The following is a 25,804-nucleotide window of genomic DNA, read 5'->3' on the forward strand; positions in this document are numbered from 1 at the left end:
TTCTTTAAATATGCAAGAGAGGGGACCCTGGGTGGCTCAGTCTGTTGAGCATCCCACTCTTGATTTTGACTTGGGTCATGATCTTGGGGTCATGGGATTGAGCCCCGCCTCAGGCTCTGAGCTCAGCAGGGAGTCTGCTTAAGGATTCTCTCTCCCTCTTCCTTTGCTCCTCCCCCCCACTCGCACACACGCTCTCCCTCTCTGTAATAAATAAATAAATTTATGCAATAGAATTCATTGTTCAAGCCATCTGGTGCCAGGCTTTTCTTTGTGGGAAGATTTTAAATTACTAATCCAAATTATTTACTTGTTATAGGTCTATTCAGTTTTTCTATGCCTTCTTGAGTCAGTTTTTTTTTTTTAATTTTATTTATTTATTTGACAGAGACACAGCGAGAGAGGGAACAGAAGCAGGGGGAGCGGGAGAGGGAGAAGCAGGCTTCCCGTGGAGCAGGGAGCCCGATGCGGGGCTCGATCCCAGGACCCTGGGAGCATGACCTGAGCCGAAGGCAGACGCTTAACGACTGAGCCACCCAGGCGCCCCAGAGTCAGTTTTGATAATGCATATATTTCTAGGAATTTCATTTCATTTCACCTAAATTGTCTAATTTTTTAGCATAACATTATTCAGAATATTCCCTTATAATTCTTTTAATTTTTGTTAAGTCAGTAGAGATGTTCCTTTTTCATTGTCGGTATTGGTAATTGTATGTTTTTCTTCTTGGTTATTCTAGCTAGGTTTATCAGTTTCATTGATCTTTTCAAAAAAGCCAACTTTAGGGGTGCCTGGGTGGCTCAGTCAGTTAAGCATCCGACTCTTGATTTCAGCTCAGCTCATGACCTCAGGGTTGTGAGATCAAGCACCAGGTCCGGCTCTGCACTGAGTGGAGCTTCCTTAAGATTCTCTCTCTCTCCCTCTCCCTCTGTGCCTCTCATCCTGCCCATGCTCTCTCTCTCTCTCTCTCTCTCTCAAAAATAAATAAATAAATACATAAATAAATAGCTAACTTTTGATTTCATTAAATTTCTGTATTGTGTTCTGTTTTCTATCTCATTGATTTCTGCTCTAACCCTTCTTTTTTCTGCTTGTGTTGGGCTTGATTTGCTCTTTTTCTAATTTGTTAGTATAGCAGCTTAGATTAATGATTTGTAACTTTTCTTTTTTTCTCATTTCTAATTTTTTTCTAAATTTCCTTCTAAGTTCTGCTTTAGTCGCATCCCACAAATATGGATAGTTTTGTTTTCATTCATTTCAAAGCATTTTCTAATTTCCATTGTAATTTCTTGTTTGACTCATAGGTTCATTAGAAGTGTGTTATTTAATTCTCTAATATTTGGGGATTTCCCAAATTACTTTCTTTTGTGGTCAATTTCTAATTTAGTCCTGTTGTGATTGGAGAACACACTTTTTATTCTTTCAGTACTTTTCAATTTACTGAGACTTGTTTTATGGCCTATATGTGGTCTATGCAGGAGAATATTCCATGTGGTTTTGAAAAGAACATGTATTCTGCTGTCATTGAGTGCAGTGTTCTATAAATGTTAATTGGGTCAAGTTGGCTGATAGTGTTGAAGCCTTCTATATCTTTACTGATTTTTTGTCTCGTTATTCTATCAGTAGTTTTTTTGGGTTTTTTTAAGTAGGCTCCATGCTCAGCATGGGGCCCAACTCAGGGCTTGAACTCACGTCCCTGAGATCAAGACCTGAGCTGAGATCAAGAGTCAATGCCTAACCAACTCAGCTATCCAGGCACCCCTTCTATGAGTTTTTTGAGAGGAGTATTGAAATCTTCAAGGGTAATTATTGAACTTTTTCCTTTCATCTGTCAGTTTGTGCTTCATGTATTTTAGGAAATGGTTGTTAGGTATGTATATGTTTATAATTGCCATATCTTCCTGGTGCATTGACCCTTTCATATTTATTATGTAATGTTTCTCTTTGTCTCTAGGAGTATTTCTTATCCTAAAGTCCATTTGTCTGATATTAGTGTAGGCACTCCAGTTCTCTCATGGTTACTATTTGCATGGTATAAATATATATATATATATTTCCACCTTTAATTTTAACCAATGTGTGTTTTTGAATCTGAAGTGTGTTTCTTATAGGCAGCAAAAAGTTGAATTTTTTAAATTCTGTCTGACAATCTGCCATTTGATTGGAGTATTTAGTCCCATAGCATTTGTACAATTTTTGATCTTGTTGGATTTATGCCTGTTATTTTGCTGTGTTTTCTATATGCCTCATGTCTTTTTTTCCCATTTCCCCTTTTCAGTTTTCTGTTTTTAAAAAGATATTTTTTTGTATACCATTTTAATTATCTGCTGGTTTTTAAACTACATTTGTGGTTATTATTTTCTTAGTCTCTGCACTAGGAATTGCAATATATATCCCAACTTTTCACAATCTACTTCAGCTTATTACTGACTTAATTTTCATAAAATCTAGCAGCTTTATTCCAATATAGCCAGTTTCTTCCCTTTTCCTTTGTACTATCATAGATATGATATGATTGTCATATTATGTATGTTCTAAACCCCAAAATACTAAATGATAATTATTGCTTATGCAATCTTTATGTTTTTTAAGGAAATTAAGGGAACAAAGGAGAACATATATAGCTATGCAGTCTTTTATATTTCCCCACATATTTACCATTTCTAGTGTTCTTCATTTCTTTCTGTGGAGTTGAGTTACCATCTGGGGTCATTTCCCTTCAGCCTAAAGGACATCATGTAGGATTTCTTATAAGGCAAGTCTGCTAACAAAAAGAAAAAACAAAAAACAAAAAAACTTTCTCATTCCTTATTTATCTATAAATATCTTTTTGTCACTTTCATTTTTGAGGGATAGTATTGCTAGATATGGAATTCTTGGTAGAAAGTTTCCCCGCACCCTTACCCTTTCTGCCACTTAACTATGTTGTTCCGCTCTCTTCTCCCTCCATTGTTTCTGAGGAGAAGTCAGCTATTAATCATCCTGCTGTTTACCTGTACATAGTGAGTTATTTTTGCTTTGCTGCTTTCAGGATTTTCTCTTTAAGCCACTATTTCTTAAATATTTTTTTCTGCCACTTTCTCTCTTCCTTCTCCTCCTGGGACTCCCATTGCACGTATGTTGGTCTGCTTACTATTGTTAAGCCTGTTGTGTCACACAGGGCTTTGAGGCTCAGCTCACCTTCCATCCAACTTTTTTTCTTTCTCATCTTCAGATTGGATGATTTCTATTGACATGTGTTCAAATTCGCTAATTCCTGTTCATGTAATTTATGTATTTTTCAACTCTAGAACCTTTTTTATAGTTCCTCTTTCTCTGCTAAGATTCCCTATTTGTTGAAGCATTGTCATCATAATTTCTTTTAATTCTTTAAACAGTGCTTATAATAGCTGCTTTGAAGTCTTTGTCTGCTAGATCCAACATCAGAGCCACTCAGAATCAGTTTGTATTGACTGCTTTTATTCTCCTGAATATGGAGCATGCTTTTTTCTTTCTTCATCGTGTCATAATATTTTGTTGAAAACTAAACATTTTAGATGATATATTGTAATAGCTCAGGGTTCTGGTATTTTTAAATAGTTTGCCTGATTGTAATCTGCAGGCTCCCATCTCCCCAGCAGTCTGCTTAGTTGTTGCTTTTCTGTTTGTTTTTTATTTCTTATTTTTATTTTATGAGCCTGGCTTCCTAGGGCTTGCCCCTTTATGTGCATTGCTTATTGGCCACCCGGTGATTGAGAAAGGGTTGTGCTCAAAAACCTTGAACCCGTAAGTCTTCTGTCCTTTGCCAAGTGACCGATATGTGGGTTCAGGAAAACATTCAAAGTTCAGCCTGTTCTCAAGCCTGCCTTGGCTTTGACTTTTTCCTGGGGGTCTCTCAGATCTCCCTGACACATGCACATACTTTGTCGATCAACACCTTATGGCTCTCTCCTTTCCCGGATCTGTCACATTTTTGGTTGGTCTGTCACTCACCAACCAAACCAGAACCACAACCTCAGGCTAACAGAACTCTGGGTTTTGGGGTGCCTGGGTGGCTCAGTTGGTTAAGCATCTGCCTTCGGCTCAGGTCATGATCCCAGGGTCCTGGGATCAAGCCCCATATCAGGCTGCCTGCTCAGTGGAGAGTCTGCTTCTCCCTCTCCCTCTGCCCCTCCCCTGCTTGTGCTCTGTCTCTCTCTCTCTCAAATAAATAAATAAAATCTTAAAAAAAAAAAAAAAGAACTTTGGGTTTTTCCTTCTGTATTTCCCTATCAGTTTTGCTGCTTTTACTGAGAATGCCACTGGGCGTGGGTTTTGCCTTCTGCTCCAAGTCAAGTCAGCCGTCTCTGGCAGCCCTACCCTGGTAAAACTATCATTCTAGCCAACAAAGCTAGGGGAAGAAGTGAGGATGTTCTTACACAAAGTTCTTCCAAAAGCTTTCTATGAATAAACACTTCTTGATTTCTTTTTTTTTTGCCTTTGGTCATTATCCAGAGAACTGAGAGGCCTTTTTTTTTTTCTTTTCTGAGAGGATTTTTTAAACAATTGTTTAGTTTTATACTTGTTTTAGGGAGAGTGAATTTGCTGACCTCTTCACTCGTAGCCAGAAGTCCCCCCGTAGAAGGAGTTTTGCTAGCCTGTATGAAGTGTGTGTTTGTGGGGTGCCGGGTTGGCTCAGTCAGTAGAGCATGTGACTCTTGATTTCAGGGTTGTGAGTTCGAGCCCCACGCGGAGTGTAGAGATGAAAAAGAAAAGCTTTAAAAGTTAAATGAAATAAAGTGTGTGTGTGTGTGTGTGTGTGTGTGTGTGTGTATAAAGTATGTAGGATGTGGTTGTTAACGAAAGACTTCATCCTTTCATCCCACCCATCTCACCATCAGGAGTTTGTGGAAGTCTCTGCATGGGCTTACACTGGCTACAAATCTGGGGCAGTTCTTCTCGCCCATTCACTGACCCAAAGGCAACAGGTGGGACCTGTTTCTGACAGAACTGTGGAAGAAAAATGGGCTAGTCGTCAGCTTGTTTCACTTTCATTTATCTCCGTCATCTGGGAATACAATATAGATAGTATCAGGCCCAACAAAAGGAACATCCTGATATTATTTTCAGTTTTTGTCTAGACAGAGAAGACTAAGCACTTGGATATCAGAAATACCTACCATGAAAAATAAGAAAGATGGGCTCAGTGGAAGGCCAGAGGGGGGTAGCACGGCTTGTTCACTTTTTCTCTCTATATTCTTCTTTTCTTAAAAAAAGAATAAAGTTTAAACCCCACCACCCACTCGTCAGATGATTGGAGACTGTAGTTGTAAAAATGTGCTGCAGGCAGAAGTTCTGAAAAATCCCAGAAAGTGTTGAAAACATCTCTAAACAAGGTATTTTTCTCCTGCACCTTTCTTGCTAAAGGTCCCAATTGCTGCCAAGAAAACTAGTGAGAATGTTAGCTGCCAAATAAAAAATTTATGACAGTGTTTGGCAAAGGACTATCTTGCTGCTTGTTTTATACATTTCCACAAGGCACTTGAAGGCAGCCTCTTTTTCCCTTCCCCTCCCACCCCCCCAACCCCCCCACTTTGGGTACATATACCTTACTGATCACTGTTCTGGGTCTGTTTTCTAATAAAAGAGCAAGCTCCTATAAAGTAGGATTAAACAATGTAACTTTTTCCCTCTTTAGTTGCCTCTGAAAGTGTGAGGGAAATGTTTTCAAATATGTGTTGCATAGAAGGGGAGAAGAGATGCTGGGTTTGCTAGTTTAGAATGGACACATTTAGGAGAAAAAGAGCAAGGACCTTTTAATTAATGACTGGAGGCTCTTAGGAGCAGAAGGAATCTTAGAATTCCCTCAGTCCTTGCACATCCCCACACCCTACACTTTGCAGATAAGGAAGCGGGAGCCCAGAAGGAGCCGGCGTTCTGCCTAAGGTCACACAGCCAAGCTCACCTGGGACGCTTTCCGCCCCGCGTCCCAGGCTTTACGCGCCACGTTGCGCCCCAGCCCAGCCTGGATTTTGTGTGCAGGGATTCCCACACTCGTACGTGCACTTACAGCATGTTTGATGAGCATTAGCTTTCAAAGCCATTCTGCTTTATGAAAATTAAAACATCTCCTTCCCTAAAATTCTTCTAAAAATCTAACGCATTAAAACTGGGTCAAGATCAGGGCCGGGATCTGCCAAAATGGCATTGCCTGCCCGTATCAGTGAAGCCTCCTGGTTGTACCATGAAATGTTTCCATGAACCGTTACAAAGGGCAGGGGGCTCTATTTAGGAAAAAAAGTTTTTCTCAGACCAAGTTTGGATGTTGATAGTAATGAGGACATCGGCTGCTGAACACCCCCAAAATAGTCTGCCCGCCTGTCTGGGAAAGCAAAATGATTTCTCGCAGCCTTTTCAAAACAGTTACCAGGTGATGCTTTCAGTTGTTAATGAGGGCCTTGTAGCACACAGGTCGTCGTGGGGACTTACTCGGAAGCCTGGCTGCACCCCGCGCCTCGCCCCGGCTCCCGCCCGCCGAGGCCTCTGCGGTGGCGGACCCACATTTCTGCAGCACCCAGGCTCGGGGACGTGTGCCTTCAGCCCGGGTTACTTGATACAAAGTACTGCAGACAGACCAGGAGTAAGCGGATTACTTCAGACAGGGTACGGAGGTAACTGGAGGAAGATTAGCTCGACACGAGGCAGATATCATAAGCAAATTAGAAAACCTCCCCAATTAGTACAAGAAACCCAGACTTGTGCCTTTTGTGATCTTCTGCTGAAAGGCAAAGTGTCGATGTTATGGGCTCTAGGCTTGCTTTAAGTTGAAATGTTGACATGTCCTATCAGTGCATGTTAGGATCTGAGACTGTGTACCGGCCTAATAAATGAAGTAAATCCCTGTTCTCCTCGGCTGCCAAGTGGTCCTCGTTCTGAGGTTCTATACGTTGGGTTATGTTTTATTTGGCCCTGGAATAATCTCTAGGGCATATTATAATATTTCTATACTGGGAATATTCAACATGACTCCAGGGTCCCACACTTAATCGCTCTTGTTTGTTTGTCTTAGGGCACATGTATCATGCTGAAGTCATAAAAATGGAGCGTGCAAAATGCCAGATGCTACAAATGCAATTAGATACTTAAAAATAGCTTCCTTGGTGGCACTGCTTGAAATCTGAACTGGGCCTTGTTTGTCCAAACCGGGTGACACTTTTCTGCTAAGCTACTGCTTGTGTGCTTGGACCGGAGGCCCGGGTCCCCTTGAGAGCCCCATGCCCAGGATCAGGTCATTCTAGAAATCAGACCAGGCCCTACTGTCCTATCAGTATCATGGCAGTCCCAAGCGGGTTTTCTTTTTCTCAGACTGCACTGTGTTGTCTCTTGTTTCTTGACCCCTGGTGATTCACAGTCAAGTTGCATGTGGCAAAGCTCTCAAGAGACCGAGGCAGTCCAAATCAACTTTTATTTCACCAGAATTCAAACAACCACAAAGCTCAGATTTCATTTTGTAGTCTCTCTGTTTTTGCAGATATATGTGGTGAGTGAATTTTTTTTCTGATTGTAAAATGAGTTCATATTCATGACAGAAACTAATTTGGAAAAGGTGAGATTTTTTTAAAGATCTGCATGATCCCAGTATCTAGCCGTGATCATTACTTTAAGCTTAGGTATGTATTTTCCTTTTAGCAAAATTGGGATCATAATGTACATACTGTTTACAACCTTTGCTTTTTAGCTAGTATATTATGGGCAAGAGAATTGGTGGTCTTCATGCTGGGTGGGATAGTTCAATATCCTCTTACGCCTTCTGAGTCATCAAGAACAAATTCGTTCAATGTGGTTTTAGTAGTAATTCTATTTTAGTGTATTTTTTACTTTGAAAATCATCAGTATCCAAGCAACATTTGTGGCAACTCTCAACTCACCAGTGTTAATATGAAATATTATCACATCACCATATTCCTTTGAGCAGAACTTTGCATTTTCTGTTTTTACATGCATGATCTAATTTGAACATCACAAGAACCTATAAGGTAGGGAAAAAAAGAACAGATGTTGTTATCCCTGGTTTTATTCATAAATGCAAAGTGAGCTAGAATGTAGGATGCAACATAATGCCCAGGATTGCTCTTCACACCATGCACGGTACGTGGTCTTTGAAATCAGGCCTGACTTTAAATACCAACTTTGCCACCACCTTGCTGTGTGTGCTAGTGGGCAAATTAACCTCCCTGAGCCTCAGTTTTCCTCCTCTGGAAAATGAGAACATTGATATCTTTGTCATAGATGTGTTAGGAGAATTCAATAAAAGAATTTTTGTAAAGTACTTAAAATAGTATAAGGCACAAAAAAAGATTTAAAAAAATAAATCTTACCATTGTTTTTCTTTTTCTCACACATCCCCTCTCATTTTCTTATAACCTTGTGAACAAATTACTAGGCTTCTTTCTTTCAATTTACTCAATTCTTAGTTTAGTGTTATTTTAAATAATAATTATACATGCAATAATCAACAGTTCAAGAAAATGTAGAAATACATAAAGATAGGGAAAAAAAAACAACTACCGCCTGTCACATAGGAACACTGTTAACACTTGGCTACATTTCCTTCCAGTCTTTTTTCCCCCTGCACAAAGGCTTGCCATTTGTTTTAGACATAGCAACTACCATCGCGCGCCGAGCTAATGAAACAGAGGTGGTAGTTAAGGCATGTGTTTTAGAGCATGTGCTCTGCATGCCACCATACTCTGCTCTTGTTTCCAGATTATAAAAGAGGTGCCCCTGGGGGATCCCACTTCCCTTGGCAGGAAGCCAAAACCAGGGGTCCGATGGTTGTCATGGTGGAGGTACGAGGTTGTCTCAAGAACCTGACGTATTTGAACGCACTGGGTCCGTGGCCCACTGATCCTGTGGGTTTGGAGCAAACTGTGTAAAGCTCAGCCCAACAAGACTCAGTCCGACAAAACTTCCAACAGAGGCCACCATCCGTCAGGTCTGAAATCGGCCTTGTTGTCGCCCAAGGCATGGGCAACTCAGAATTACTACTCTCGAGTTACCTTCAACCACTGGGAAGAAAAGCTTTCTCCTAGACTCTTAAAGGTGTTCTGTTCAGGCCGAAAGGAAAATTCCTACAGCCAAGCATCTCCTGTCAGCTAATTTGATAGTTCTCTATCAAGTAAACCATTAGTGAATACATTGATTCTATTTCCCCCCCCCCCCTTTTTTGCAGTTCTGCCTTGGCTATTCCCAAGATTTCTCTGAACCAGTTGGGCAAAATTGATTTTTATTAGTTCCACCGGCCTTGTGGAAAATTATCTCATGAACTGGTTTTTATAGGAAGACTCAAAGCACAGCACAGGGTAAAAAATAAGCCTATAGCAGTCAAAACTGTTGTCTGAAATGTCTTCAGACTGGAAGGCTGAATTTATTGCACAAAACAAGTGCTCGCAAGGCGGAGGTGTGCAGTCCTGCTCATTATCACCGGAAAGGGGAACCAAAAAGCCGAGTAAAAAATTAAATTTTAATAATGCCAGTGATATTTTCTAAATCTTTCCTGACAGAAAGATTCTCATTATTTTTATCTGTCTCCGAGTAGGTTCTTTTAGTGCCATCTCAGAAATGGCCTTCGCTATGATTGTTTTCCAGGCTTTAAAGCATCTGAAAAACCAAATATATACAGAGAGAAATATGCTTTAGATTGTTCAAGGAAGAGCCGTGACCGTGGTAACATTTCGGCTGGTGCATTTGCAGCCAACATTTGCTGGGAACGCCTTCAGCTTTCACAGAAGAGGTCCACGTTGTTAAGACAATTGAAGTAAATCCCCCGAACAAAGGGCACCCACCATCCGCTGCACTTGGCTACGGAGGAACCCAGAGGCCCCAAGTCCCAAGTTTGGGTTCGTTCTGGAAATCGCCCCATGCTGGCCATGAAAGGAGATTCAAGGGAAAAATGGAAATGTCCTGTTGTTTTGGTAAACGTGTAAACTCGCTTTCCAAGTATCACATGGAACAGGATTGTTTGGGGATATGAGGAAAAATAAAGCCAGAATCATTCCAGTAGCCGACCCGTGAGGACATGAATTCCTTTTGTTTTCTTAGTTCCTCAAGGCCTATGTGTAAACCTGTCCTGTCTGGTCCCAAAAGGATTTATAGCAAATTACCTAAATATATACAACAGATTTTCTATATATAAAATGAAGTCAGGGGTGAGGTTAGTACACAAACTTGGAAGTTTGTGAGAGGTGGGCCACAAATTTATCTTGAGGCATCCTGGCAGAGGAAGATGGTTTCAGTTTCATGAGTCAATACCCATAAGATAAAAACATAGCTCTTTCCCCTACCCCGACGCAAGAGAACACCTTCCCATGGGACCTCATTGCAGGGACACACGCTGTTCAGGGTAATAAACACCATGTTCAAGAGCATCCTTACAGGAAGGATGAGCTCCACAGGGCCGCTTCTTACTGTTCCTCTGAGTCAGCCGGTTGCATTGTGCCAAGCACAGGTGAGAGCGTGTGTGTGAACCCAAACTGCACGGTGCAGGTGGGCTCCCGGGGGCTCCGCCACTCCAGGGAGAGACCCTGGTGTCTCCAGGAGAGATGGACCCCATTCATGAGACTCCTCAGTCACCGCCGTTTCTCTCTGCTGGACTTCTGACAGCTATTCAGCAGGGGACTTTGAGGTCGTGCCCTCTGGCAAGGACCTGGAGCAACACCACCTTCTGTCGGTAATTAGGTGGCCTCGTGTTGTCTGGTAGCTGGTAGTCAGGGGTTGGATTTCGCCATCCACTTTTGAAAATGAAAGCCAAGGAGCTTGGGGGCAGCCCCTCCAAAGGATGAGAGAGAAAAAAGTGGCTCCTTCTTTGTAACATTCAGGCTGCTTGTTGGCTCAGCTCTGTGAAGATCCCTCCCAACTAAGGGTTGGTTTTTCTGTTTATTGCAGCGAAATAAAGAACCTGAGAATGTGTTCAAAGGCCACTCTCCTCCTCAGCAATTTTTCTTTATTTTTGTCAAGTCCATAAACGTAGTCCTCAGCGTCCATCCTCAGGAGTGCTTGAGTCACATATAGCCACTACCAGTTTAGAGTTGGGGAAACTGAGGCACGCTTACTTCATTTTCACAAGATCGCTCAGTAGATTGCAAATCTCTCTTTGCTTCTCACCCTTCAGTTAGAGACTGCTTGGTTACCCCTCACAGGCCTGCTGGCTTATAAGGTGTTGCGTGTAAGATGTACACCATCCTCCTTGAGAATCACCAGCTGGGCTCTTGAGTGCATTGTGCAGGCTGCGAAGGTCAAGGGGGCTGCAGATGTGGGGTCCAGCCGACCTCTGCCTGGGCTTTTCGTCACCTTGTGAGAGGTCCGCAGGGCACACACAAGCTGGTTTGTGGCTTCTGTTGACCTCTCACTGGCCTTTGATCCGGTAGTTAGGAGTTGGTTATGGGCTAAGTTGGATACACTCAGTGTAGACCCTGGTATTGATGCTCCTCTCGAGGCTGAACTTCACACTTCTGTGGGGTCGGGAGGGCCTCCGAGGGAATCCCCAGGACAGTGGTAGGGCAGGATGCTTTCACCCACCCACCCCCTTCCTTTTCATTTGTTCCATAATAACCAGTCAGAGGTCACTGACTGAAGACCCACAGGCTCACTCTGCCCCCCGGACAGATGTGCTTTGTTTGGCCAGTCAGTGTTTTGGAAAACTTTTACTCGGTTGCCAGTAATTAAAACTTGGGAGATTTCACAGAAGCAACACAATTGCTGGCTTCTCTTAGCAAATCAGAAGATCTGGCTGCACTCAGCCCACCTTGAGTCCCATAGCAATCAGGAGCAGCCCCCCAGTTTAGAGAAAAAGCAAACACTCCCAATTCTCCCAGTTCTCCCAGTTCCCGCTCCTGGTGCCCGCACCCTCGACTTGCTATTCCCCCCACCTCCCCACAGGACTTCCTTGCTTACTTAGAGAGAACGCGTGTTTTCAGGCCAGCAGTGACGTGGCTTCACCCAGCACAAACCTTGGGATCCTGCCATCTGACTGTCACCCCCCAAAGAACTGAGTCAGCCATCCTGCTTATCATTAATAAGCCTTCAGAGGAGGCCTTCTCAACCTGGAGTTCACCTGCTCCAAAGTAAGTAGTACCGCTTTGGGGTATGTAAGGTGAGTTTAAGGGAAAAGATGGTGAAGGACGTGAAGTTCGAGCGGCCGGCGCCCACTCTGCTGGGGGCATCATGTACTCTCCCGCCAGGAAAACAGAGTAGCCCAGGGATTAGCATTGGCAGCAGGTCCCCGGAATGGAGGGACCCGTGGGCAGAACAGGGTGCCCAGAGCCCAGGACTGGGGTCACCTGATGGAAGCTAGAAGCATGGAGGCCTGTCTATCTGGCCTCGTGTTGTCTGGTAGCTGGTAGTCAGGGGTTGGATTCCGCCATCCTGCTGAGAAGGCAGAGGAAGAGAGGGAAGAATACCCTGGCTTCTCTTCCCCTCCCCGCCCAGCCCTGGCGTCTTCCCAGTGCCTCCCATTGGCCGAACGCAGCGGGAAGCCGGCCGCAGGAGTCAGCCTCTCTGTGATGCAGAGAAAAGCAATCCCGGGACACAGGAGTCAGCCTCTCTGTGATGCAGAGAAAAGCAATCCCGGGACACAGGAGTCAGCCTCTCTGTGATGCAGAGAAAAGCAATCCCGGGACACGAAGAGGATCTAAGGAGCAGCAGGCCCGGGACTGGCACAGTGCGGCTACGATTAAGACAGCCCGTTCAGGGCGCCTGGGTGGCTCAGTCGGTTAGGCGACTGCCTTCGGCTCAGGTCATGATCCTGGAGTCCCGGGATCGAGTCCCGCATCGGGCTCCCTGCTCGGCGGGGGGTCTGCTTCTCCCTCTCCCACTCCCCCCTCTCATGCTCTCTCTCTCTCTCTCATTCTGTCTCAAATAAATAAATAAAATCTTTAAAAAAAAAGACAGCCCGTTCAGCTTGCCACAGAACCAAATCTGGACAAGACAGAGAAGTTCTGATGTTATAATCTAGAAACTGTAACCACATCCCTCAAGAGTTGACAGAGATGCAGGTGGCTGATAAACTTCTGCCAAAATGTTTCTTCCTCCTGACACCAGGAAAGAAAAAAAGTGTAAATCCGTAACAATTAGGAGATAAGTATCTAACGTCATATCTCGCAGGGAAGGAATGTTAGAGCCCATCACTAAGGCCAAGGCAACTGTGTCTCCACCAGTGTGACCTCAACCAGCCGTGGCTCAGAAGAGGCATCTTGGCTCGTCCCAGGGTGTTCCCAGGGAAACCAACAGAGCTGGAAAGGGCAGCCTCCACCTTCCTGAGTAGCTTAGTAGCTGCTGAAGATGGGGCTTCCAGGAGAGGGCTCAGCCTGGACCCCACAAGGCAAGCTAATCAGGGTCAGCGCCAGGATGTGCCCTGCAGGAACCAGAGAGAAATCTGCAGGCTTTCCAGGCCAAGACACCTGACGTGGGGGGGCTGTCGAACACTGCAGGGGGAAGGGGGAGCAGCCAAACAAGAAAGAGTTTCAGGGCCCATTGTGAGGAGATCTGTGAGTGATAATAGGAGTGGAATAATAATAATTCTTAGAGCTCTTTACGGAGCAGTTACCATTACCAAGCACTGACCTAAAGCACCTCATGTTGAATTAACTCATTTCTTTATTAATGTAATTCATTGAGGTACTGCTATTATCAGCCCCACTTTCTTCTAATGTGGAAACTGACGCATTGGTTCTTTGGAACTTTCAGATTCCTTGTATTGCACTTTAGTTTTTCTTTTTCAATAGAGGACGGAAGGAGGTTGTCCACTTTCTGTTTTGCCAAGTAAGAGAGAACATTTCCGATGTCCAAGTAAGGACATTGGAAAAAACACTGCCATCTACTATCACCATCACATCATAAAATAAGAACATTTTCACACTAAAGCAGTCAAAAGGACTTAATCTCAGAGAAATAAGAAAGCAACCTGCACAGCTGGTGTGTGGCAGATCCCGGATTCAAATCTGGGCAGTTTGGCTCCAGAAATGAAGGGAGCTGCTCAGCTTCTGCCCAAACATAGTTCACGGCTGCCCTGGAGGGTGAGAGAGTGAGGGGCCCTCAGGCAGGAGGAACTGGCGGGGGGCCAGGTCAGCAGGGCAGTGAGGCTGCCTCACAGTACAGGGACAGGACCCAGCGGGAGTGGGGGACCTCAGGGCACCCAGCAGGAGTGGGGAGCTCAGCACCCAAAACCGGGGGCCGGGAAGGGGGTGCCATGATAGTCTGCCTTGTGCTGAGAACTTTACCAGGGCCACATCTGGAGTGGGCCTAGCCTTCTCCCCCAGTGGGCCTGAGCCACCAAATCTGGGTTCTCATAAATCAGGATCATTGTGAGATTAAATGACATCACACATGCCATAAGCATCCAAGACCACAAAGAGTCACCTTGCCTTTTTCAGACTGGAAGTATATCACTGCCCACACCCCGTGCAGACAATACTTGGGAGAGATTCCTTTATTACACTTCATGGATGGAGAGACCTTTAGTCCTTTCCCAGAATCACACCGTGAGTCTAGCTAATTCTCCCGCCTGATTTTCTTTTCTGTCAGGTACTCTATTCCAACAGATGCATTAAATTAAATCTTACGCAGACCTGGCATCTTCTTATAGCATATTCCCTCATTTGTATGATAGGTGATGTAAACATAACAAAAAATCACGTGGTCCCAGGTCACTGGGCGACAGGCAGTCTTGGGTGAGAAGCCCCCAGAGGACAAGTGCCATTCACTTTGTCCCGGAATCCAGTGAGGGATCCAGTGATCATGCCTTTACCTAGAAGAGAGAGGCAGAGAGGACAACAGACTGAAGAAAGTTTACAAATATGCTACTGAATAAAAATGAACGTTATCTTAGTAATTTCCTGTGCGTTTACACCAGGCACTAAGAAAAGAGTTGACTTTGGTAACTAATGTTCCGTACTTTCAACAAAATTAACCTGCATACCCAATTACTGTGTCTATGGAGAAGAATATAAAGATGAAGATGTCAAAGACTCGCCCTTCAAACAACCGAGAAGAATCTGGTAGGGAACATAAGACACACCAGTTACATAAATAACCACTGTGTTATTGGGGTGTCCTGCAGGGGTGGAAGACAAGCTCGAAGGGGCGATTTGAGGTCTTGGTGAAAGTGGGGATGAGAACGGTCTCCACCTCACAGGACTGCTGTGAAGGTCCAACAAAGTGTAGAAGATGCCAGAACGGCACCCGGCCCCGAATATGTGCCCAGTGGCGTGGCATGGCCGTGTCTGTGTCCGTCCTTGACGAGGCTGCCACCACGAGCACCAGGAACACCGTCCTATCGAGGCCTGAGGAGGAATCACCAGAGAGTCCAGCTGGGTGGGATTTTCTAGCTGCCAGGTACAGAAACTTTCACATTTCTCCGACTGGGACTTTTTCTTTTTAAATCCGGGACAGAGGATTGTCCACTTTTTGTTTTGCCAAGTCAGAGAGAATAATTTCCAAGGAGAGAGTATATCGCCAATGTCCAAATAAGGTCACCTGGGAAAAAACCTGCCACCTACTATCACCATCACGCCATAAAACGAAGGACATTTGGACGCTGAAGCAGTCGAAGGGACACGATGTTGGAGAAACGGCGAGTCCTTTAAATTGAGTCATCTTGTGTTCAGGGACAAAGAAGCTTCCAAGCTGCTCTTCTCGAGGCAGCCTCAGCCCAGAGCACGGGAACCACTGCTCTCCGTGGCCTGTGCGTTGGGGTGTGTTCTCTGATTTTGTCCAACAGATCCTCTTCGCAGCAACCTGTCTGTGCGTGGCCACCTCGCGCCGTCACCACGGTGACACTGGCCACTCGGATGAGCCCGAACATTACTGCGAAACAAGAATGAGCCTGGGGGTCTGAAGGCCTGGCTGGCCCCCCAGATGGTCGGCCTTGGGCAGGTCCCTGGCCCTCCCAGGCGGTGGAGCCCGCTGTCCGCTCTAGCGGGCGGCAGACCTGCCAGGGACTAAGTAGATGATGCCTTTCTGCAGCATCATGACTTCATTCCTTTCAAGTTCTTCGGAAACCCTTTGATTCTGTCTGAAAGCCCCGTGGCCAGCCAAGCCACTCTCCAGGCCCCTTGCCCCGGTCAAGTCCATGTTTAAGAATGGTAGTGGCCGTGACGCCCAGCCTGAAACTCGCTGTACACCTTTGGAACAAAGAGTGCACAGTAGCTGCAGATCGCTGATCAGAACCCTTCGGCCTTATGCGTGCGCCCTGACAGGTCCTTGCTGGAGGCCTTCCCCGGCCAGTCCAGGGCGGTGGGCACACAGCAAATTGTCGCGCGCCGGCTTTGCTCTGGTAACGGCCTTTCCTGTGGGGCTTCTGTAATTGATTGCTCACTGTGACACCCTCAGCTCCCACCAGGCAGGGACTCTGTGTTTCCTTTTTTCCTCGGCAGGACTCGTTTGTGCGCGGCGCAGGGACCACCCTGTTCTCCAGCAGACCAGGTCCGGCCTTGCCTAGCTTTCAGCTTTCAGACCAGGAGTGAGCAAACCGGGGATGGAAGGCCAAATCTAGCCTGCTGCCTGTTTTTTGTCTGACCCGCAGGATCAAGATCACCTTACATTTTTACGTGATGGGAAAAAAGTCAAAATAATTCTGTCCATTTCTGTTGTGTAAGCCCCCAGTCTGTGGTCCTTTGTGATGGCAGCTCTAGAAAACTAACACATCTACTCTCTGGTCCTTTACAGAGAGCATTTGCTGATCGCTGTTGAACTAAGCTATCTGACCCTCACTCAGGACCTAACCTAGGTGTGCTAGGGCTCAGACCCCCATTCCTATCTCCTGGGTTCCTTGCCAGAGTGTGCTCATTTCTCCACCTATCAAAACGTATCCCTACTTGTGCCTTGTGCCCTCAGGGCTCACAGACAACCCACTTTTCCTAAACTTTGGTCAGTAAATGTGGACGATGAGTGGTGGATGATGGCTTAGTAAGTTGACCCAGAGGTGACATCTGGCTTGTCCTCCTATTTTAAATGTCTTTTCCCAGAGGTGGAGTCCTCTGAGACATGTCCCCTTGGGTCTGCCTCTCATGTGGCTTTGGGCAGTGCCTGCTCGGTGCACGAGTGGAAATTCTCATTCTGAAATGAAAGAACCAACAGCTCCAGAAGATTATGAGCCCCATGGCTATGTTCAGAGCTTCCAGGGAACAAGGCTGGGACGGCCCTGTCCTCAGAGGAAGACTTTGTACAGTTCCTAAGTAAATATGTCCTGCAGCCAGGGGACAGTGGATAGAAAACAGTCATCATAAAGGCCAACACAAGATGACCAGGTCCATAGCCCATCCTGGATCCAAGAATTCCATGTATTTGGGTCCTGGCGCTGCCATAACAAAGTACCACCAACTGAGTGGCTAAAACAACAAATTTATTCTTTCCCTGTTCTGGGGGCTTGAAGTCTGAGATCAAGGAGTCAGCAGGGCCATGTTCCTTCCAAGGGCTCTAGAGAAGCAACCTTCCTTACCTCTCCCAGATTCTATGGCCCCAGGCATTCCTTGGCTCTAGCTGCATCTCCAGTCTCTGCTACCAGTCTCACATGGTCTTTCCCCACCATGTCTTTCTGTGTCCTGTCTTCTTATAAGGACACCAGTCATTGGATCTAGGCCCCACCGTACCTCCAAGATGATTTTATCTCCAGATCCTTGACAGATTACATCTACAGAGACCCTGTTTCCAAACAAGGTCCCATCCTGAGGTTCCAGGGTGGGGTGGGGTTGGAAGGGACGCCGTTCACCTCAGTACAGTCAGTATGGTTGAAAGTGAGAGAAGCCTCAACCAAACTTGCTCAAATCCAAAGGGAATGTTTGGCTCCTCTAACTGGGAAGTTTAAATGTGACTCTTCAGGTTTCAGGCACACAGCAGGATCCAGGGGTCCAAAGAATGCTTTTAGGAATCCATCTCTTTTCTTCTTCATCTCTGGACTCTGTGTTCCTCTGTGTTGGTGTCCTTCGGGCAGGTTCCCTTCCTGCATGGTGAGAAGAATGCCCTGTAGCTGTTCTAGGCTTCCATCGTCCCTACAGTCAATCCCAGCAAAGAGAGGACCTTTTTCTTGATTTTCCAGGAAAAAAAGTCCCCAGAGGTCTCTCTCTTGCTTGGGTGGCATGCCACTTCCTTAACAAACACTTGTGCACGGGATAGAGAGCTGTCATGAGTTGGGCCTGCCTGGGTCCTATGTTTCCCTGTGGAATCAGGGAATGGGGTCAGCCCTACCTGACTCCTGGGGTGAGGCAGAGGATTCTTCCCAAAGGTGCAGGACACAGAAGACCCCAGATGGGCATTATCAGGGGGCATAACAATCATACAACTCTCGCTCAGAGGCAACCATGTATCGGGCTTGGAAATAATGCTTCCAACTAAAGTTAGTGTTAGAGGCTGATGACAATGAACCATTTCCCCTATTCCTGTTTTCATTTCTTTCTGGTGAATACTAACATTGAAGTTGACAGAGAACTTGGAGAGCCTTTCCCTTGGCCCTTGTTTTGGGGAACTTCCCAGAGAGACACGGGTATAGACTCCCTTGCACAGTTTACCCCATGCTCTCATGATTACTAATTGTTCTGCCAGTTGTTACTGTTCTGTCAGACCCCAGAGGTGGGGCATCATTATTCAGGCCTGCTTGGCCAGGCAGGAAAGCATGTGTAGGACGGGGCTCTGAACCTATGGAGTGTCACGCACTCTCCAGCTAATGAATGCAGGCTTGTAAAAGCATTTGGACACTGCTGGCATCCTTAATGGGAGGGTGGCTGATAGCTAACTCCTAAAGCCGTGCTTGTCTACAAGCAGCCCTTAGAAAGCAGGAAGCATACTACATGAATCTTCAGGGGAGCAGATGGAGCTAGAGTCTCTCGTTCGTGCATTCAGCAAGCATTTTTTTTAGAACGTCCATGCCAAGCTCTGTTTGAGACACTAGGAATACAAAAGACAAAGGAGAGTCAGACCCTAGAAGGTCTACTTTTTACTGGAGAATCCTGCACAGAAACAGAAAATCATTAAAGAACTGCGTGGTAAGGGATGCACAGGAAGTACAAATGGGAGAAGGGCACGGGCAGGAAATTCTTTGTGGAAGTTGTGAGGAGAATATGCTGTAGATCAAGGACTTGGTTTTGGAATTGGGGCAAATCAACCTAAAAGTGCTTTTAGGTCTCAACTAACAGAAGACCTAACTCAAACTGACTCGAAAAATTAAGTTAATTTATCTTCTCATGTAACTCTGAGTCCAGAGGAAGGGTGGTTTGATATAGAGGTTACCATGTTTTCAGGACCAGGGTTCCATTTCTCTGCCACTCTTTTGACTGCGCTGTCCTCCACCGGTCAGCTTCTTCCTTAGGCTGGCTTCTCTCATGGAAACAAAATGGCTACAGCAGATCCAGGACTAACACCCACACACTGGACAACCCGGATGACCCAGCACTTCTGAGAGTCACTCTGTTGGACTGGCTGAATCACATGCCTTCATCTCATCTCATTAAGCCATATTTCACTGCCTTACTACAAGTCGGCTGTGAGTCCAGGGGAGTCTCCAGGGCACCGATGCTCCTTCCATGTGATGACGCAGGGATCCAGGCAGAAGCAGTCTCCCGACTCGTAACCGCACCCCTGGGACATACAGCCTCCTGAATCGGACCAGCAAGAGAAGAGCCAGCCGGGGAGGCCAACACTGGAAGTCAAATGCCTCCACCTGGAACGAACGGAAGTGGCAGCCAGGGCTCCTGCTCACATTTCACTAAGGCAAGTCACGCGGCCACGCCTCGCATCAAGGGACAGGTGAGAGCAATCTGTGCCTAGAAGTTGAGGAGAACCGGGTGCTGGCGGATGCTGGGGACGCCTCCTGCAAATTCCTGGGCTTCTCCAGCAGGTGCCCTGCCTGCCTGCTCCACTGGAACCAGTCTCCTCCGATTCCGCCGCCACACGCAGGAGCTTGTTTCCAGAGGGGGAGGAGACTGGCAATGGAAAGATTAGCCGCTCCCAGGGTTCCACGCGGGATCAGTATTTTCAATAGTACTTTGTGAGTTCAGCCTCAAAGTAAATGGTTAATTCATCTTGTATCAACAGCACTGTGATTCATAATGTAAACTTGGAGAATCCTTGATGTTTCGGGCCCACATTCCTTTTAATTTGGCTCTGCATTCTTTTAAAGCCACAGTGTGCTCACTTAATAGAATGCAGCATGCAAATGCACAAGCTTTTGCCCGGAGGCAATTTAGCCTGGCTGTTTCAATGGATGTCTTCTTTCAAGTGTATATTCTTTCTTAAATTATTTACTGAGTAAACACACTTTGCATTTTCTAAAGGGAGATTAAGACAGCTTGCTGCCGACCTAGTTGAACGTAAAGCCCCCTTTGCCCAAAGTTAGAAAGAAGTTACTTTGGGTTTCCCCAAAGTTCCTTCTCTGGCTCACTCGCTGGGAACCCCTCTCCTGGCTTGTTTTTCTGATGCTCGGCGGACTCTGCATTCCTGTGGCTCTGCCTACAGAGATACCTGCCGCAGGCCCTGGCTGTGACTAACCTCCAGGCTCCCTCACCGATGGGGCCCGCCAGTGCCAGCCTTTTTGTCCCCTGCTCCTATCCATTCAAGGGCCCCAGCAGCACCTTTTCTGGTCCTTAGCGGCACCATATCAACCCAACATCTTTGAGGTGCAAAGCTGGGGAGCTGGCCTGAGTCAAGCTTCCTTCCAACTCTGTCCCAATTCTCTTTTCCCCCACTCCGTACCCTCTGTCCTAAATATCTGCTCACCCTTGCTTCGAAAGCAAGTGCCCTCTCCTGCCGACCTCCTCCACCGTGTGCCTCGTTTCCGTGAGGACCGTTCCTCCTCTTACCTTCAGAGAGAAGACCCAGTAGTGCTCTGAGAAGGCATATGGCGTGAAGTTCCATGTTTGGGGGGTTCACTTCAACTTTTAACTTCAGCCTTACCTACACAGACTCCCTGAGATTTTCCTGCAAATTGAGTTTACACGGATGTCTTCTCCATTCACCCTGGAATGGAACGATTAGAATGACAGGAGCTGCATTCTTTCATTATCCTCCTGTGGGTGGGTCTCTCCCAAGTTGTGTGTGTCAGCAACTGTGCCATGTGTTCTACGTGCTGGGGCTGCAAAGGAGAAGAACACTCTAGGCTCTGGACATGCCAAGGACGGGGTGGACTCTTCGGTCTTCCTGAATGTCTGCGAGCCAGCGGAGAGGTCAGGCTGTCCTGGGACCGGTGGTGTGCTGAGTGAATGACGGATAGGAGATGTTAAGAATGATCGCCGGTGAAGCACAACCCCTCTTTGCCTTGCGATGAGAGAAGCCCAATTAGGAAGGCCAGGGAAGAGCTGAGGACTTAGGGATTCCTGTGTATTCATTTTTCTAACCATGCTTCAGATTAAACAAGTAACACCGCAGTTAATCCTTTATAAATTAGCATCACGGATGCCTTGGGGCCCTCAACCCACAAATAAAATGGTTGTCAACCAAGAGACACACTACCGTATATTACTTAAGGCAGAATTTTAAAGAGTTTTCATGCTTTTAATCTGTTTCACTGCTGAGTTTCAATTTTGCTGATTTCCTTTGCAAGTCTGACGCGGATGGCTGTGGTAAATAGAGATTGTGACAGTGACTTGGGCAAACGGGATGTGTCGAGTCTGTTCTGAAGACTTATGCCCCTTCCAGAGAAAAGGGGAAAAATCAATTTGGGTTTTAAATGCAGCCACCAAGTAGCACTGATCAGTGTTCATAATTAGCCTCACTTTAACAAGCCGTGAAGTCCTGTTTTTATTTATTTATTTTGGGGACTGAGAATCTCCCTGCCTCCTGAGTAAATATGGTCTGTTAAGTCTGAATTAGCTGTCATTGCAGAAGAATTAATGTCAGGGCACAGCCTTTCTAGTGGGGAAGGGAAGAAATAAAGGAGACAGATCTTAGCGGAGTCTTACATGATAAATGAGGACCGAGCAGATCATTCATCTCCTTCGAGGAAAGTGGACACAGGCACTAAAGCAGTTTTGCGGAAGACGTGTCAGCAAATGTGATCATTTTGTAACCTGTCAGGAGGAGAGGGAGCTAGTCCTTCCAAGGGGCCACAGGGGAGTGGGCTTGTCTGATGCGACCGTCTCCATCCATCCATCGAGGTTGGGAGAGGAAGGGGGTGGGCGGGGAGGACTCCAGCTGAAGCCACACGGATGTCATCTTCCTTCGGAGAAAGAAACTCATCCAGAACCAAGAAAAGGCTGCCAACACCCTGCAGAGATTTCTTTGCAGAGATACGAAATAGGAGGGCAAGGTCTCTGTTAGACTAAGACGGCGGACCTTTTCCTGCTTGGTATTTGCAGGACGGGCGGATGGGGTTTGCTGTGCGGCGTTAGGCACCTGGACACCTGGCCGGGCCACCAGCCACTCCATCCTCGCTGTGTGGCTGGTTCTGCCAGAGGAGCATGGGCGAGGCCTCTTGACCTGGGTTCCCTTTGACAGTCTCAGCAAGGCATTCCGGGGTTCAACCTCTTTACTCAGAGTGAGCTAACACCTGAGGAGGCAACTTCATGGGAGACTCTCTGCAGGCATCTCGGAGCACGTGTCTCCAGTCTGGTTCTCCTCCTGACTTCCCAGCATTTGGCGGAGCCAGACCTGAGGGGGCTGGAATCCCCAGAGGTGAGGGCCCACCAACCCAGGCACATGAGGCACTCGGGGACTTTGTGTCATTTCTCATTTCCATCTTTTTTTTTTTTTTTTTTTTTTTGTTGTGGGTTACGGAGCAAATATAACATTTCCTCCTGGCGTAACAGAGCAGTGAGCCCCAGTGACAGATGACGGTTTCACAGCCTGAACTGCAAGGTTGACACTTGCTTCTTAATCCTGTCCTTTTCTTCCTAAATCTCTTTTACTTTTTCCCCAGTATTTTTGTACAGGTAAGTACCTTACTGACATATGTTTCCTTGGAGTCTTTTACTTTACCAGGAAACACTGCAAAAAAAAAATGAGGCTTGTCTCGAATTTTAAATTAAAAAGAGAAGCTCACATGGGGCCCTTGATCGCTTACAGATTACTACATGGTACCCCGAGCCCAGAAAGCCATTGGATTTGCTTTCGCTTTGCAGTAAGCATTTCTCCGGGTGCCGTGTGACAGTCACGGTGGAGTCGCTCATTTCCTCGTGGATCGTTTTAGAACCAAAAGCTCCTCTGCACGTGCACACTCACATACACACACACCATACGCATGCACACACAAGCCCCACACTGGGCTCCCTACCCCCACCTGTGAAGCCATCGTTTGATTAGCCAGCTTGGTCTTGGATGGTCTTTGTCAGAAAACCCTTCGTGTATCTATGTGAATTTTTTCTTTCCTCTGCTCTTTCCTAGAATCATCCAGAACCGCATCCTGGTCGTCATCTTGGCCATCATCCTGGTCGTCACCATCCTGATGGCGATCACTTTTTCTGTCAGAAGACACTGATGGATCTGCTCTTCCCTGATAAACAGCAAAAACGGCTCGTTCTGAGTAATTAAGACAAAATGGTCACATGAATCATTCTTTTGTGCTGACAGGCCCTGAATGACCCTCCCTCTTTTCACCCCTGTTCAGCTCAAGTGCAAAGGGTGTAAAAATATTTTCTATTCCTGTTTGCATGTGGGTCGGTTTCCTTTTCTAGGCTTGTCTTCACCCAGATTTGTTTTTTGTAGGGGAAGGTGAATGTTTATTTGTCTTTTGGTGATTTCATCTCCTAACCAAAATAGCCTTGGTGACATTCTTCCTTGCCCTGTGGACATGTCAGGGGTCACGGTTTGGGATAGGGCATGATGAGTCAGCCGTGGGGCATCTGATGGGCTGTGCTGTTTGTCACACATCTCTTGTCACCAAATTGCCCTTCTGTGATGTCCAAGGATAAAAATGCAGAGAAAAACAGGGGCCAGAGCCAGTGACTGGCTCTAGCAAACCAGCCCTGTTCTACCCAGGCATACTGAAGATAGTCTGCCTGCCTGAGTGCTTTCACTGAAAAGGTGGATATTTAATGTCAGTTGTGCCGGAAATTGACTTAGCACTTTCTGTTTATATATATATATATATATATATATATATATATATATATATATATTTTTATAATCTTTTTTTTTTTTTTTTTTTACAGCCAAGAATATTTTTGCTGAGCCTGCCCAAGATCCACTTTTCACAACTTTGATTACTGGCTACATGAAATATTTCCTTACCTTCCCCAAATCCCATAGTCTCCAGAATTTGCTGGCAAAGTGAGCCCTGGCATGATATTTAATTGTGACCTCCTCTCCCCTGACCTGTGTAAGCATCTCGGTATCCTTTCGGTTTTAATATCTTCACTGCCAAAAGCAGCCCTCATACAAGCAAAAGGTCTGACAAGGCTCTCTCCACATCCATTCCAGTATGTAAGAGAACATGAATATTTCAGGAAGAGCAAGAACATGAGTCCGTCAGTGTGAAATTTCAAATGTGATTATAAATATGGTAGAGTTCTATAGGATGATCCACTAGAAATAAACTTCATGGAAAACGTTCACTAACCTCCTTTCAAAGAATAAGGGGTTGCAGCGTATTACAAGGACGGCTTGGATTTTCTACCAAAAAATGTTAGCACAGCCTTCCTGAGTGCACTGTGTATTCAAACCTCTGACGTGCTTTGTGATTTCCTTTGGTTTCTTTCTGTCCGAGGTAACCGGGAATTGCGTTCAAAATGAGTTCATTTATGATCGGGCTTAAGGTTGCCCCAAGCTGAGGCCATTTTCCCCCTAGTCATAAAGCAAAATGTGTTTTTCTTAAGACTTCATAGGCACTCCAAGGTCCGTACTATCTTTTGAATATAATTGGAAGCTTTGAATCCTTGAAAAGCAAACCTGTTCTCTTCACAAAAAATGCTAACCACCTGTGCCTGTAGATCGAGATCACCTGGATGCAGCACTTTATTTTTATGTTTTTTTTTTCCCCCAACTCAGAAAAGAACAGTTATGGTTTAGAGAGGAAATGCAGAATGGCAAAATCTACCAGAGAAATCACACTTAGCGAAACAGGCCAGGGCCTGCATGTGTCCAGATAAATCATTTAGTATTGTGTACATAAAGCTGTGGCCTTTACCTCGCAGGGATGGTATGGGATTTTGGCCGAGCGAAGTAGGACAGTGAAGGAGTGGGAAGGCAGTGCTAATTTTCCTATCAGCTTAAGGGATCTATCTCAGCAAGATTCTTTTATTCCGATAACGGAATTCTGTACATGCTGAACACACTGGAGAAACCATTAAAGAGGAGGAAACAAACAGACAACCTCCTTCCCGTTCTGAAACACGAATGGCGGGGAAGTATTACACCAGCCTCTCGGGTAGCTGCTTTTGGAACTGTTGTTCTTAGCCAAAGTGTATAACCAGCTCTCTACCTACGCCTCACGCCACTTCCCCAGGCCACCCAGCAAGCCAGGTTGATCTGATCATCTAAACCAGTGCACTGGCTCCTAAATATTTCAGTAAAACCCTGTGTTCGTGTTGAAGTAGATGAAATGGGGAGGGAATGCACTGCTCACCCCTCAGTGGCTTTTTACTTGCTAGTTCTATCTCTTTATCGGCTCTTGCCTGAGATTTTGCCCCAATTCAGCCTTGAGAGTGAGAGGATCGGAACAGATAACCCTTGGCCTGACAGCCCCGTCCAGCCCACCTGGAGAAGGGAGCCTGACAGTGGGCGCTTTGTAAGAAGCTGCTCTGAAGTCCCCCGAACCCCTGCGTGGCCCTCCCGGGTGCTGGAGGAGAAATGCGCAGGAGCCCGGCGGGGACACGGTTTTCTCCCCACTTCGCTGCTCCACCAGGGAAGGGGAAAAGCCCACCGAGGCGAAGC

General features: G+C 46.0%; 1 protein-coding gene across 3 annotated transcripts in view; it reads left to right on the forward strand.

The window, feature by feature from the left end:
- The window catches only part of VTI1A (vesicle transport through interaction with t-SNAREs 1A), a 346,286-nt gene extending 321,802 nt beyond the window's left edge, over nt 1–24,484 (forward strand). For 2 of the 3 annotated variants that reach the window (XM_044916604.1, XM_021699588.1), the window contains one exon: nt 23,318–23,891. In XM_044916604.1, coding sequence (XP_044772539.1) covers nt 23,318–23,411 — 94 coding nt within the window. In that variant the 3' untranslated portion in view covers nt 23,412–23,891. Of the gene's footprint in view, nt 1–23,317; nt 23,892–24,084 lie in introns of those variants that run through there. The other variant, XM_044916605.1, reaches the window with a different exon arrangement.
- Nucleotides 24,485–25,804: the final 1,320 nt, after the last annotated feature.

This window comes from Neomonachus schauinslandi, chromosome 6 (genome assembly GCF_002201575.2).
Source record: "Neomonachus schauinslandi chromosome 6, ASM220157v2, whole genome shotgun sequence".
Lineage (NCBI taxonomy): Eukaryota > Metazoa > Chordata > Mammalia > Carnivora > Phocidae > Neomonachus > Neomonachus schauinslandi.